At 40.1% G+C, this 15,159-nt stretch overlaps 1 protein-coding gene across 1 annotated transcript in view; it reads left to right on the plus strand.

Moving 5' to 3' along the window:
* Window positions 1-382: 382 nt before the first annotated feature.
* LOC127970683 (inactive tyrosine-protein kinase 7-like) overlaps window positions 383-15,159 on the plus strand; it is a 33,755-nt gene continuing 18,978 nt past the window's right edge. The window contains exon 1 of the mRNA XM_052573360.1: window positions 383-787. Within this exon, the coding sequence (XP_052429320.1) occupies window positions 685-787 (103 nt within the window). The 5' untranslated portion in view covers window positions 383-684. The remainder of the gene's footprint in view (window positions 788-15,159) is intronic.

The following is a 15,159-nucleotide window of genomic DNA, read 5'->3' on the forward strand; positions in this document are numbered from 1 at the left end:
AGAGTAAAAACAGGGAATATGTTGTCTAAAACGTAATTCTCTTGATTTTAACTTAGTGTTTATTGAACAAATGTTGTATAAAATCAATATCACATTTGTGATTATGCTGACCTTTGGAGAAAAACGTCACTCTTCGTGTGATAGTAACTATATCAAATTATATATGAATTATATAGATCTATACATTTTCTGCCCTATATCTTGAAAAGTGCGATAATTCAAATTTTTCAGTGAAAGAATGATAATCTTTTTTGTTGGCTAGAGCCAGGTGCTGCATTTTTTTCTTCACTTTTTAAACTATTGTGAATTTACATTCTGCATTTATATTAATAATACCCACTGCGAATCATATGGGCGCCCTGTTCAGATAACTAGAGAAACACTCCATTAATAACGAGCTGCATGAAGACATTGTGCACTATAACGGAGTTTAGCTTAATCCACTGTGTTTGAAATAGCGATGATTCCCGGTTCCGCCAGCCTTTCCCCGAAGAGACCGGAAATCAGAGAGAGAGAGAGACAGAGAGAGAGAGAGAGAGAGAGAGAGAGAGAGTGTAAAGTGAGCCGTTGGTTCACACGGACTACCGTCGATCCGAGGCACTACCGGAACAGCGATCCCGAGCTCGTGCGCGCCGCCGTCATCTCCGTCAGCTGTGCGCGTGTCGTGAAAGAGAAGGATCGAACATGGACGGAGCACCGGGGACCGGGACCGACGCGAGCGGAGCACCGACGCGACGCGGACGCGCAGCCGACGCTCTGCTGTTCGTCTTCATCTTCAGTCTCGACGGTAAGAGCTTTCACCGACACAGAGATCAAACACATCATCACGCGGGTTATTATTGTGTTCTCAGACTCAGAAGATGAATATAATAGAGTGATATCACAGAACACAGGAGCACACCTCAACTCTTCCTGGAAGTCTAGAAGGAATCTGTTCTCAGATCACCTGAAGTGTGTGTGTGTGTGTGTGTGTGTGTGAAGCCAAGGCTGATGGTTTTTACTCATTTGGAGACATATGGAAATTAACTCATGCTTAAAATTATAATTACATTGATATAGACAGCCCTATGGTATGTCCTCATTTAGTAGTAAACATGAGTGTGTTCATTAAGGAGTGTGTGTGTGTGAGTGTGTGTGTATGAGAGAGAGAGAGAGAGAGTGTGTGCACTTTAAAACAAAGTAAAAATAGAATAAAATAAATCATGTAAATAGTAGATTTAAATATGCTAAAATTGACAGTACTATATTATGCAGAAAAAAACAATAATGTAATAAAAATATATTTTCTACGTAATATACATATATATTTTGCATATTAATAGTTGTAATTATTGTCAGTGGGGTCATTCCTTGTCAAATCTGCCGAACATCCCTGCCTCAAGTTTTTGATTTAGTTTTTTTCTGAAGAAAGATAAACATAGTGATGAAAGTAAAATATGAAATATCATTGATGAATATTCACTGTAATCCATTATTGTGTAGCGGGGGGGTCAAAGATTCGGAGCAAAGTTACAATACCCCCAGAAAGATGATCATTATGATCCTTTGACACAGAGATGGATAGATCTGTTAACACAGTCTGACTTTAGCAGTCTTTGTTGAATTATGAGCCAATGGTGACCCTTCAGAAATGGAGAAAGAGATCTTTTCAACTTTATTCTGCAAAGTGTGCATTTAACTCAAAAAATATTAAAGTTATCCTAACACCCTTTTAGAAACTGACTCTTAACAAACTTCCCTGTTAGCATCTTCATTTCTAAGGCCCTGTATGGTTCAGTTCCAGAGATATAAGAGTTTCAGTATTTCTCCAGGAGTAAATAATTAAATTGCACACATTTTCAGTGGTCAAAAGAAGAGTGTAAAGCTGTGTTATGGACTCAAAGACTCTCTTGTGTTAGATATGTGTGAAGAAGTCCAGCTTCAGGAGAAGCGCTCTTCTGTTTATAAAGGATGATGCATTTCTCATCATGAAGATGTATCTTAATAATTAATAGTAGAAAGCAGAAATCCTTATTCTTAAAGTCTTAATTCACCCTTCCTCAAACTGTCTTAAAGCTCTTCAATCAGAGCAGAAAGTCTTAAGTCTTGTATTCCCTCAAAAAGTGGTTTTATTCCTCAGTATTTGTCATGTTTTCTGGTGCAAACGCCTACAGATTTCATTAATCAAGACACATTTACTGCAAATGAAGATATGAAGTCTAGTTTTCTGAGGAATTGTTGAAAATGAAGTGAATTTAAGATTAAAACATGAACAAATATCTGTCATTGGGAGATGAAAGCTATGTTGGTTTGTCTGATTCCATTGACAGAGAGGTGTTCTCGTTTTAATCCTTTAATCTGTTCCTCACAAACAAGACTTCTTCGAGTAAATGTATCTGGGTTTAAGAATTAATTAAGAGCTCACGCTCATCTGCATATGCTTCTGCCACGCCCACATCTCCACATCCAATCAACAAGTGATGCACAGAACCAAGCCCCGTCTACATTAGTTTCTTTCTGTCCGTTACAGATGAGAATACAGAAGAAAAGATGTGTGTACTTGAGTTAAAGTGTGATCGAGCAGAACATGGCAGAGATTATTCACAAGCTGAGTATTGTGGAGTGAATATGACCAGTTTCAGGGGCGGATCTACCGGGGTGGCATAGGGTGCCTAAAAGAAAGCCTTGCCACCGGTGGCATCAATGAATTAAAGGTTATGGCCAATTTGAAAATTTACGAGCGCGAATCTTTCGTGATTCGTGATCTCGCTACGAACTCCCGAACTGACTCAATCTGCCTAGGGCACCAACTCCCAGAGGGAACACCATCCCAGTTGCTCCAAAAAACACTTCCTCCATTCTCCCATCCGATCTCGCGACCGCTCGCACCTCATGTTTGCGGCTGAATGTTCATAATTGATGGATGAATCCAATCCAGCGAAGAGAAAAGAAAACTAAAAGTAAAAACAAAACAAAAACAAAAACAGACATAAAGTTGGCTTGACTGTCTCTAAAGTTACATGTGATATTGGTATACACTTTTCTAACGTCAGTAGCATTTGAGGATAATTAATTATAGTCATAAAAACAACTATAATTGTTAATCTAGGTGTCAGCTATGATTCACAATTGTATTAAATGTTTGATATTTATTCAAATAAACTGTAAATCATATGTAAATGATGCTACTCTTTCACATGGGCTCAAACGCAAATTTGAAGCTCAATAGCATTTGAGAAGAAAGACTTGAAGTCATAAAACAATCGTAATCTGTTCATTTAGGTGTCAGCTACAATGCACACCTTATACTTTTTTAATATATATTAAAATAAAGATTAAATCATTTAGGTAAAAACGAGGCCCATTTATCACTTTCAGGAACATTCCTGTCAAAGTTTTTAGTTTTTCAGGTTCCCTTACGAAAATTACCCATGGTTTTAACAATAACACCACAAATCATCGTTATTGTAGCCATGGTAACTGCAAATTAACCATGGTTTTGTTACTTCAAATAATAATTTACAAAGTATTAACATACAGTAATATTTTGTTGTTGTTGTTGTTGCTGTAAAAACAGACTTAAGCCATCAATAGCCTTTAAAATGACTTAAACTGCATTATATAAAAAAATAATGATGCAATAATGATTGGTTAATAATAACACTGTTACAATACATAATGTAAGAAAATACAAAATAATTAATGTACATGTTATTACAAATGCCATGTGATTGCTGCTGTTACACGTACAGGACGATCAAATCCTTGTTTAGGATACTGACCAAACATTTCATTCAATTATTCACTTCATCTTTCATTTCTGGACACCTTTTTGCTATAGATGACACAGGCTTTATAATTTCTTCAACAAAAAACATGCATATCACAACCCTTACAGAAATAAACCATGGTTTTATCATAGTAAAACTGCTTAGTTTCCTTTTGCATGATTTCTGAATGCTTGAGACTATAAAATAAATTAGAGTCATAATAAAGTTATAGCCACAGGTAAATGTCGAGAGCTACAATCGTGATTTGTAAATAATACAATTTATTATTTTAGTTTATTATTTGATTAAAGTTCTTATTCACCCCTATAGTAGATGTTTATTTCATCGTCATATTTGAGGAAGGGGGGGCAGCACAACAATACAATTCTGCTTAGGGCACACATTTGGCCAGCAGCGGCCCTGAAGGTGTGCTCTACCACACACACACACACACACACACACACACACACACACACTGAAGCACGCGTGGTGTTTTCAGATCTTCACTATATTAACACATGATGTAGGCTACACATGTGTACGTCAGCGCGCTATGAGAGGATTTCACCATTTCATTTGATAAAACTATCGTCATTCATTCATATCGTATACACAGACAGAAACGACAATGTCTTTACGACAACCTGTCAGAATAAAATCCTGGTATAACTTGAAGAAATTCAAACAGACCACGACTATAGATAACAAACTAGTGGACATTACTGGTGAACTGGTCTACAATGGAAGCAATGTGTCAGTCAGCTTTGTTCATAAAGTGCTCTTAACAGTGCACACGAAGAAGAAGACTGGATCATGTTCTGCAGTCTGTATATCTGCTCTCCTCCTCTGCGTCTGTGCGTGTGTGTGTGTGTGCCCTATATTTGATGTAGTGCACTACAATACCAGTGATCCACTGCCCCCCCACACGCTCTGCACACGCAACACTTCTCAACAACACGCTTGGATCACGGATCAGAGGAGCGTCCGCATGATCTCTGCTCTGATTCAGCTGTAAGCTGCTTTAGTGGCACGACACACAGATTCAGAAACAATCTGAGAACAGAAGGAACAGAAGGAACCAGGGAACGTGTGCTGGACACTAGGGTTGAGTCTGATCAACTCTGCTTCTGATTCTGCGTATCGATTCAGGGTCTTTTTTGGATTAAAAACATGAAGTCAGACCTTGAGATATCAAACAGATTTCTTCTCATTGAATGAGCTAAGATCAGCCGTCTCGATGAAGAGCTGCTTGTGTGTAGAATAGAGAACAATCATGAAGGCTGTGGTTCTCTCAGAAACTAAAGCAAACCTCATGTAATCTCTGAATGAATGATTCAGTGACTCACTCTAGATTCACTCGTTTCATTACTGGATGAATCAGTGGTTTTGAAACAGTGAAGTGATAAATCTGTATTTAAACCTGTGGCACACAGGAATCAATGCATTAAAGTCAAGTCAAATGAATCTGAGTCTGACAGGCGCTGGATTACTGAAGTACTGATGATTCGAAGCAGTTTATTTGAGCTTTGGGAGGATTCTTTACTTTTCTGCTGATTTTTATGAAATTATTTTTAATTCAATTTTATTTTTAACAAAGACAAACTTTAAAAACCTAACCCTATCCATAACTCTGTTGTTGTTGCTTTATATAGTCTATTTATTTATCATTTTTTCTAGTTTCTCAGGTGTTTCTTGACATGAATATAGCCGTGGAGGCCGGAATTGCATTTATTAAAATAAACACATTTTTTAAATCGATCTCATTGAATCATCTCTGTCCTGTTTATGGTGTAGATCTCTGTGTGATCGCAGGAAGCAAACCAGTCATGACTGAGATTCATATAAACTGGTTCCTAACGGGGTCAAAGGTCGTTGTCCACTAGCAGCATCTTCCTGATGTAAATGTTTGGAGTGTGATCTCACGGTGTTTCCGTCTTTCGTTCAGCATCATCCCGGCGTTCCGAAGGGAGACGCTCAGGAAACCGTGCTGTGGTGTAGAGCGGCGCACAGGAAGTGCTGTGAATCTGTCCGGTGTGACAGGAAGTGCTGTGGAGGAAGTCCTGCAGCTGTGTTTGTCAGTGTGTCTCTCACTAGATTCACTGTCAGACATGCGGAAAACTCGGAGTCCAGTCATTACAATGGAATCTACAGTTTAACCCAGGATGTTTTGGGCTAGTATCTGTGAATACTGAGCCACACAAAGCGTTTTAAATCTGTTTCTGATTCGTTTCCTCCACACACACTGAAGCGCGTGTACAGTGTACATCAGTACGTGTGTGTGTGTGTGTGTGTGTGTGTGTGTGTTATGATCCACAGTCCTCTCTAATAGCAGTGAAGTGTAGATGTTATTCCCAAATGAAGGTTAAAAAACATCACGCTTTGCTCGCTTAATTTGTTCAAATGTAACTTTTTAACTAAAGATGAACACACTTGATTTGAGAAGTTAAATATTAACCAGTGACACGATGCCTGCGGTATTTAACCCCTGAATAACCCGAAGGAGTGGATCTCAGTGTTGAGCTTCAGTTGCATCAGTTTCTGTGCTGTTTCAAACCGCATTCATCAGAAGAAATATTTCCCTCGTGGAAGAAAGCATGAAGAGCTTCACTGTGAGTAAACACTGATCTGATTTCTGCTTTCTGAACGATCCTGATCTAATCAGTGCCGTAAAGCATAAAGATACAGCTGGGTTTGTTACTGACAGATTGCCAGGAAGTGATGGTTTGTTCTCTTAAACACATGGAGCTGTATTCACATTCTGTTTTGCGCTATTCAAATATTGCACCGCTGACCTCTGACCTCCAGGAAACCAGAGGAAGCTGGAGTCTAAACCCAGATCCTGCATCCGCTTCAACATGACGCTTTGTCAGGTTTAGAAGACATTTCATATTTAGTAATATTTCTGGATGAACCAAATGCTCCGCATCTGAAGCTGTTCTATAAGTGAATAACCTGAAGTGAACTGAAGAGTAGTGCACTAATGCAGCTAACACAGACACAGACATCACTACAAGCCCAGTAAGACAGAACGGTCAAACGATCATTCTGGTATTTAATATATGCAGCGGTGAAAACAATGGGCAGAATCCATCCATTGGTTTGACTGCATCTCCGGGACAGTATGTTATTGACTCGATCCGACGAGAACTAAACCTGACCTGAATAATGACTGCTTTACAATGGACACTGAATTAGTTTCCCAACTTTAACACCGTTGTTTTCCCGTGAAGCTGTATGAAGCACTATAGAAATAAATGACTGATAGACATGCACATAATAAGGAGGCAGTGGATCAGAAGAGCTGGTCAGAAGAGTGGTCAATGCACTCAATGAATGAGTGTGTGTGTGTGTGTGTGTTGACAGTCAAACACACTCACTCTTAAAGGGGGGGGGGGGGTGAAATGCTCGTTTTCACTCAATCTCCTGTTAATCTTGAGTACCTATAGAGTAGTACTGCATCCTTTATAACTCCAAAAAGTCTTTATTTTTATTATATTCATAAGAGAAAGATAGTCTGTACCGATTTTTCCGGCGGAGCTAAAGAATCACGAGCGGCTGGAGGCTTTTGTGTTGAGCGCGTTTGGAAGCTGTGACACAGATCCAGAGGCTGAAATTTAACAAGAGCAGCATCAGCAACGGCGTCTCTATGTGGTATGTACTGAAACTGTATATATTTGCTTAGCGGTTTTGGAAAATGACTAAGTTCCACTTTGTCGTCTTTTTTTGTTTTTTTTTTTTAAGCTGTACATGTGGAAAGTGCAGTTTGATGACAACATCGCTTGTTGTTTACTTGATGTGCTTACGCGCCGATAGCTAAGTTCACAACACAGAGATATTTGAAGCAGTTTTACTCACCGCATGCGGTTCCAACACACGATCGTGACCCTTTTTCGTTGGGACTGCATCATCCTTAAGAAATAAACGATACGCAAATCCGGCGTCAAACTGGGCTTTGTTTGTAAAACAAGCATCTTCGAAATGCAGGGAACAAACACAAACACTTGCACAACTCCGTTGATGCTCTGTAAAAATAAACTCCATCCACTGGTCCCTTAATGCTGTTTTTTTTTGGTAATCTGTGCAGGGTTGTCTTGCCCTGGCAACCAAAAACACACTTCTTTTGTGACATTTGGCGCCGCTCTCGCTCTGATCAGTGAAGTCTGTTGTGCTCTCAGTGCTCTGCTATACGGGAGCGCGCTCTTCCGGCAGAAGTGCCTCAGGACACATATAAGGAAATTCCTCTCCATCTAACGTCACACAGAGCCATACTCGAAAAAAACTTTCTGAAACTTGTGACAAACCGGAAGAGGTTTTTTTGGAACAAAAATACTCCTTCAAACGTACAACTTAATTTTTGAAACTTTGTCCATGTTTAGCATGGGAATCCAACTCTTTAACAGTGTAAAAAACTCAGTATGCATGAAATAGCAATTCACCCCCCCTTTAATGAACTAAATACACTAACCTCTCTCTCTCGGCCTGCTGCTGCTGCTCTTTAATGTCTCTGTTGTATAAAGCATTATAAAAATAAATCATATTGACTTCTAATGACACAATGCATTTCTGTTCTCAGACTCATCTGTTTAGATGTATTTTGAATTGATATAAAATGATATCCTTTTGTTTTTTGTAGTGTGTGTGTATATATAGCACTCAAATATTGGCGGGAAATGGGCGTTTTTAAAATTTGAATTCAATGTGTTTGAAACGGTTTGGTTGTGGTCAGCTTCAGATGATTGTTGAGTGTGTGGAGGACTGACCTCTGGCCATCAGAACATTAATCTACTTTACACATGCATCATCTCATTATCTGTGTAACGTGACACACTCGCGCTCGCACACTTAGGGCTGTCAGTGCATAATGATGAAATCAGATTACACAGAATACAGATTATGTAACACTTACTCAATTATATTAACACTTTACACTAATAATAAAGGGAGTGGCAGTAATCATTAGTCTTCTGGTTATGAGTACAGTAAGTAGTTTGAGACCCTGTTTACACCTCATATTAAGATCTCAAGATAAGTGTTCAACACTCAATACAGACATAAATGAGAATAAATCGCAGCTGAAAGCACAAACGAAACATGAGCACATCAGTCATAGTGTAAACACAGCGGTGAAGCTCCGCCCACTCGCCTGTCAATCATACAGGCATCTGTTTTTGTCTTTATATTGAGCTGAAGAGAGACTTTTAAATCTCTAGTGACAGATGTCTGTATTGATTGTCATAATATCTTCCATGTTTTAGGGCCCTTAAAAATTACGTTTTTCTTCTCAAATTCCATTTTTTTTTTTTTTTTTTTTTTTTTTTCCCTTTTTAATTTTTACATATATTTTTTTAATGGTCAAATTTAATTTAACCAAATAGCATATCTACTTATTTAAAAATCATGAAACAGTTTCTAAAAGTAAAACAAAGCCCTAAGAAATATTTAATAATTTTATTCTTCTTATTATTAGTTGTATAATTACATTAAAATATTAATTGTTTTGTACAATAGTAATATATTTCTGTCACAGTTTCTTCAAGTTAAGCCCAACTTTTATTTTGACAGGTTTCCTTGAAGATGTGATGTTTCCATGTGTTTACTCCGCTGGTTTTGTCATTGATGTCTGTCTCGTCTGAAGTTATTCCACATGGACACAGACACAGACAGACAGATAAAGACAGACAGACAGACAGACAGACAGACAGACAGAGACAGACAGACAGACAGAGACAGACAGACAGACAGACAGACAGACAGAGACAGACAGACAGACAGACAGACAGACAGAGACAGACAGACAGACAGACAGACAGACAGAGACAGACAGACAGACAGACAGACAGACAGACAGACAGACAGACAGACAGACAGAGACAGACAGACACACACACACACACACACACACACACACACAGAGTGTGACAGGAGTGCTTCTGCAGTGTATTGTAAGACTCTCAGACAGCAGGAGTTTGACATGCCATCCTGTGTCTGTAGTTTATGAACTGCTCAAGACAACAGTAGCTGCGGTGAGGAAGCATGCCTCGGCGTGTCCCGCCACGACGGCTGCGTGTGTGTGTGTGTGTGAGTGTGTGTCAGGAGCGTTAACCTGCTCAGGATCATTTGGAGCAGATAGTAGAACCAAACCTGCTGTCACTGACCTTCACTGAGATCAAATTAATCTGTGTGTTTTACACTTAATTTGTCATGTGCACAGAACATCAGTGACAGATCATTCATTGAAATGCTTGTGTTGAGGCAGAACTGGGTCCACATTATCCTCAACCGCTGTCGAGTAGGTGACGTTTTTAACCCTTTCAGTGCCACATTAATACTGCAGAGGTGGCAAGCCCTTCTGAAGTGTCTTTGCACAGATTGTTTAATGCTGCTCTGAGGTGACATGAATGCATTTACAAAGCAATCACAACTGAATACTCTGAGCTAGATCAGACCAGGCATAACTGAGGCTGGCTTTTATGCAGCATTATGTCTTTGTACCCATTATATTTTGAACATGCAAAAAGAGTTGCATGGATCCAATTTAAGGTGTCCGTGAATAACCACTTAGCATTGCATTTTGGCACATTTCTGTGTTTTGAAAGAAAGCGCACCACTGGAATGATGCACAATAATGTTTTTATTTTAATTATTCAATTTTCATAATCGTTGGAGGCTGAAGTGGAAATATAAACTGTATTTCAATTAATTGCTCAGCTCTAGTCTTAACCCATGAGTTATCTTGTTTCTTGTTTCAAATCTATAATGTTAATATTTAAGCCTCTAAGTATTAATGTGTTCAGGTTTCACAGCTTCACACCGTACGTGTGTAAAGTACATTAATGTTCTTATTTGCATATTAATGGGGTTAATAACTTCTAAATCATACATACAAGTGTAAAATATGTAAATATGTACAGTATTGGGAAGAGGGTGATTTTTCATTCATATTGTCTTCAAGTTTCACTGGATGACAGATCCAGACACACATCTCTGCTCCAGGAAACTTTAATAGCTGTCTGTATGATGGTATGTTTTATGTATTTGGGTCAGCCTTATACATAAATACAGCCAGATCTCACAAGCTCCTGCGAGTCGCTCGTTCTGTCAAACCATCTCTTCTTTAGACATGCTACATAAATAGATGTTTGGCATCTTCTTTTCTCCTAAGGACAGGACGTTCTGGAGTTCTGTGGATGTCTTTCAGGGACACAGCTCTGTTTCTAACACTGAGGCTGTGATTGACATACTAATAAACCGTTAAGAGGACGTTTTGTCAAGCGTCCAGTGTGACTTAATCCTGTGAATGAACGTCTTTCTCCGGGCGGATTAGAGAGGGAGGTGATTGTGTGGAGGTAATGGGAACGGGGTGGAAGGGAATGTCTGTTTAACCCTTTCCTCACCCAGTTCCCATGAGCCGCTGTTGAACATGCGTCATGTAACGAGCGTGACCCGATCCCTGTAATCATGTGTTCTTCCTGGGCGATGACGGGCGAGTTACTCAGTCAGGCCTGGTTAGTCAGGCTCGACCAGTTCTCCATCATCTCTGCTGAATCTGCCTCTGAGGCTGCATGAAGCGTTTCCCCTGGGCTTTACAACATTGTGATGTAATTAGCTGCGTTTAGCTGCTCTGAATGAAGAGGCTCTGGTTGGTTCCGTCGGTCTTTGCTCTCCTGCAGACGTCTGTGCATCTCTTCAGCAGCTGAGCGGTTCTAACACTGACTCTTCTTCTCTCTGTGAGCCTGAGCGGATCAGACTGAATCCAGAGCCACAGACACACTGCTTTGGGGGCTGGATGTGTGTGGTCTGTGTTTGTAGGACAGTATTCTAGTGTGCAACTGAATCCAGCAGCTTCTTGAGGAGAGGTTAGATGTGTCTTTACCCATCAGCTCACATTAGGGTAGAAAAGAGTAGTCTTTAGACAAAGGATCAACAGACAATACAAAACCCACACACGTTTGGGAATGCAGTGCTCTGGCCTGGAGCTGGAGAGATCTGTTAAAGCTTTATTTTTTAATCTTTTAAGTGTGTTCCCTGAACATTTACATTTAGAGACCATATTAATATATGTGACCCTGAACCACGAAACTAGTCATAAGAGTCAGTTTGATTTCTGAAGAAATGATCTCTCCATCGATGTGTGGTTTGTTCGGAGGACAATATCTGTCTGAGATACAACTATTAGAAAATCTGGAATCTGAGGGAGCAAAAACATCTAAATATTGAGAAAATCATCTTTAAAGTTGTTCAGATGAAGTTCTTAGCAATGCATATTACAAATCAGAAATTAATATTTGATATATTTATAGTGACATAATCTTTATTTCCTAATGATCAGTCAGTCTCAGAGATCAGGATTCCTCCATTATCAGCGGCTCAGAAATGTTAATGTGCTGTGTCTAATCCGGTCTCCGAGCTCACTGCAGGAGCGTCTCACATCTCACACTTAGTGTTCACTTCACGTCTAACAGATCCAGCGCACTGGAGACCGTTAGGAGGATGATTATTGTTTCTGAAGACACGATTAGCTGGAAGAGATTATGGACTATCATCTTTATCACGGTTATGCACTCATGTCAAGTTTTAAGCATTGCGGTTTAGAAACAAGTGATTTTAAGCTGTTTAAATGCAAACAGCAGGGCTATATGCAGTTTCATAGAATTGTTTGGTGTTTCTGAATAATGATTGTTCTGATGATGTAGTCTGTGCATGAAAAATGAAAGGAAAAACTGTTGTGTAAACTTCCCTTTAGCCTTCATCCAGTCTGTAGAAGTATAGATGAGTTAGTGTGCCTGAGTGTCTCAGAGAATGAGATTTGTGCTCGGTGGTTGTTGTAGTGAACTCTGTGTCTGTCCCTTCGAGCGTCTGCTGCTGTAATTGAATTGTCAGAGAGAGAGAGAGTCAGATGAAAAAAGCACACTCACTGGTAGAGTAGTTACCGGGGAAATTGAGAGTATTAATATGAGACTGCTTTCAGCTTCATCCTGACCTAGTTTTCCTTCCCCCGGGAGCGCAGCACTTCCACAGACGCTAATGGCAGCGAGAGATGAGATGACTGCACGCTCGATCAGACAGGTCTTCACCGGGTCACGTGACGCTGATCGAGTGAGCAGGATGTGAGGGATCACACTCGTCCACTTCCTGGATCCTGACACGCTTCTCGGGTCAGCAGTCTGGACCTGTTGAAGAGACCGCTGTACAGGGAGGAGAAACTGCATATGAAACTGCGTATAAACAATTAGCCTGAGCAGACTGCAGCTAGTCACAGCTCATTTTGTTACACTTTTCAGATTCAAATTAAACAAATCTAAGCATTAAATGCAACTGACATTTAACTAAATGCAAATATTGGTTGCTAGGCTGTTGCTAAGGGGTTTGGGTTGTTTCTAGTGTGTTGCTAGGGTGTTCTGGGTGGTTGCTAGACTGTGTTGTCTGGTTTCTAGGGTGTTGCTAGGGTGTTTTTGGTGGTTGCTTGACTGTGTTGTCTGGTTTCTAGGGTGTTGCTAGGGTGTTTTTGGTGGTTGCTAGACTGTATTGTCTGGTTTCTAGTGTGTTGCTAGGGTGTTCTGGGTGGTTGCTAGACTGTGTTGTCTGGTTTCTAGGGTGTTGCTAGGGTGTTTTTGGTGGTTGCTTGACTGTGTAATGGTTTCTAGGTTTTTTTTCGTGGTTGCTAGTCTGTGTTGTGTGGTTTCTAGGGTGTTGCTAGGGTGTTCTAGGTGGTTGCTGGACTGTGTTGTCTGGTTTCTAGGGTGTTGCTAGGGTGTTCTAGGTGGTTGCTGGACTGTTTTGTCTGGTTTCTAGGGTGTTGCTAGGGTGTTCTAGGTGGTTGCTGGACTGTGAATTAAAATTTAAAAATTAAATTAAAATTTTAAAATTAAATTAAAATTAAATTAAAATTTTATGCAAATGTTTTCGTCTTACAGTGCATTCAGGCTATCAGTTTTTACTTATATTATATATATTGTATTAGATTATACTTTTTTGGTAAATATTTAATAGTAAAGTAGTTAATAAACTAGTCAATCAGTATATTCATTATAAAAATACCCGTAGTGTTTTAAGATTTTTATTAATTTCTATGACTTTTCCAGGTCATATTACTTTGATATCAATGCCTGTTTTGTGTATTTGTACATCATTTGCAGCACTAAGGGAATGTTGGACTTGGCTGAATTCCCGGTGATAGTGTGTTCTGGTGTTCAGAGCTCTGGTTCTGTGTGTGTAAGCATGTGGAGCTTTAGTGTGTCCCCGTCAAACACATCTTTGTCATCGGTGCTGACCTGAGGATTACTGGAGCGCAGCAGGAGCCTGAAAGCTGACACCAGGGGCCCCAGAGCCTCCTCACGGGCCCTCGAGCACGAGTGTGTGCTGCTAATCTCCTGCAGCACAGATAGCATCTCAATCGCTGCAGATGAACACTGAATCTGTGCGCTGGCGTGTTTTGATCGTTGCGTGCCGTGTTTGCAACGCTGGCTAATAAAGCGTGAGTAGATGCGGAGCTATGTTTGATCGCCCGCAGCGCTCTGGAGCCACTCGGCTGGAATATTTGGTTCAGTGGCTTTCTAGAGAGCATCTCTCGGCCTTCCTGTGTGTGTATCGACTTCCCTCCTCTGAAGACACAGAGCTGTGTGTGTGAGAGCATCTCTGAGCGCTTGATGAGTGGAGGATGCACTGCTGTGCCAAGCTCATCTGTCATGTTAAAGACTGAAAGGATGTAAACTAATAAAAGCTCCATCAGCCGAGAGCGTCTTCATACGTGTGTGTTCTAGGGCTGGAGATTGAGCTTCACTGCTTTTACTGCAGTAGCACTTTCTGTGAAGCCCATATCTATAATTCATCTTAAGGGGATTATAAGGCATTATAATAAATGAATTATAAAAAGCCATAATACATCATCGTATGAATATTCATAAGAACAGTTTTAATGTATTTACTTTTTGTGGTTTTAGCTTTTTAAGAGTATGATGGTTTATAACACACTTAAGTTACAATGGATGTTATTTCTCATAGTTAAAATATAAGTCTCATATCTCAGATTCACAGTATAAGTCAGTATGTAAAATTACCCATGATATATTTTTGATGTAATACTACTTACCACTATAGTGTGTGTGTGTGTGTGTACACATGTGGTCTGGAGGACAGAGACATTATTCCCAATGACAGAAATAAGATCCTGTGTAATTGACCTTTGACCTTCCTCTCTGGTTACCGTGGTAACAGGCTGTCTCGTCTGGGCCGTGTTGAGGTGCATTATGGGATCCTCAGCAGGTCATGAGCGAGTGCATTAGGCTCTGATGGGCTCCTGGCTCCAGGACCGTCCCGTAAGGATTCTTGGCAGGTCTGGGTTTGTGTTTCCGGAAGATCCGTGCGGATCGATGAGCTTGGAGCGCTGGACGGGAAACAGTGTCTGTGAGAC

This window comes from Carassius gibelio, chromosome B13 (genome assembly GCF_023724105.1).
Source record: "Carassius gibelio isolate Cgi1373 ecotype wild population from Czech Republic chromosome B13, carGib1.2-hapl.c, whole genome shotgun sequence".
NCBI lineage: Eukaryota > Metazoa > Chordata > Actinopteri > Cypriniformes > Cyprinidae > Carassius > Carassius gibelio.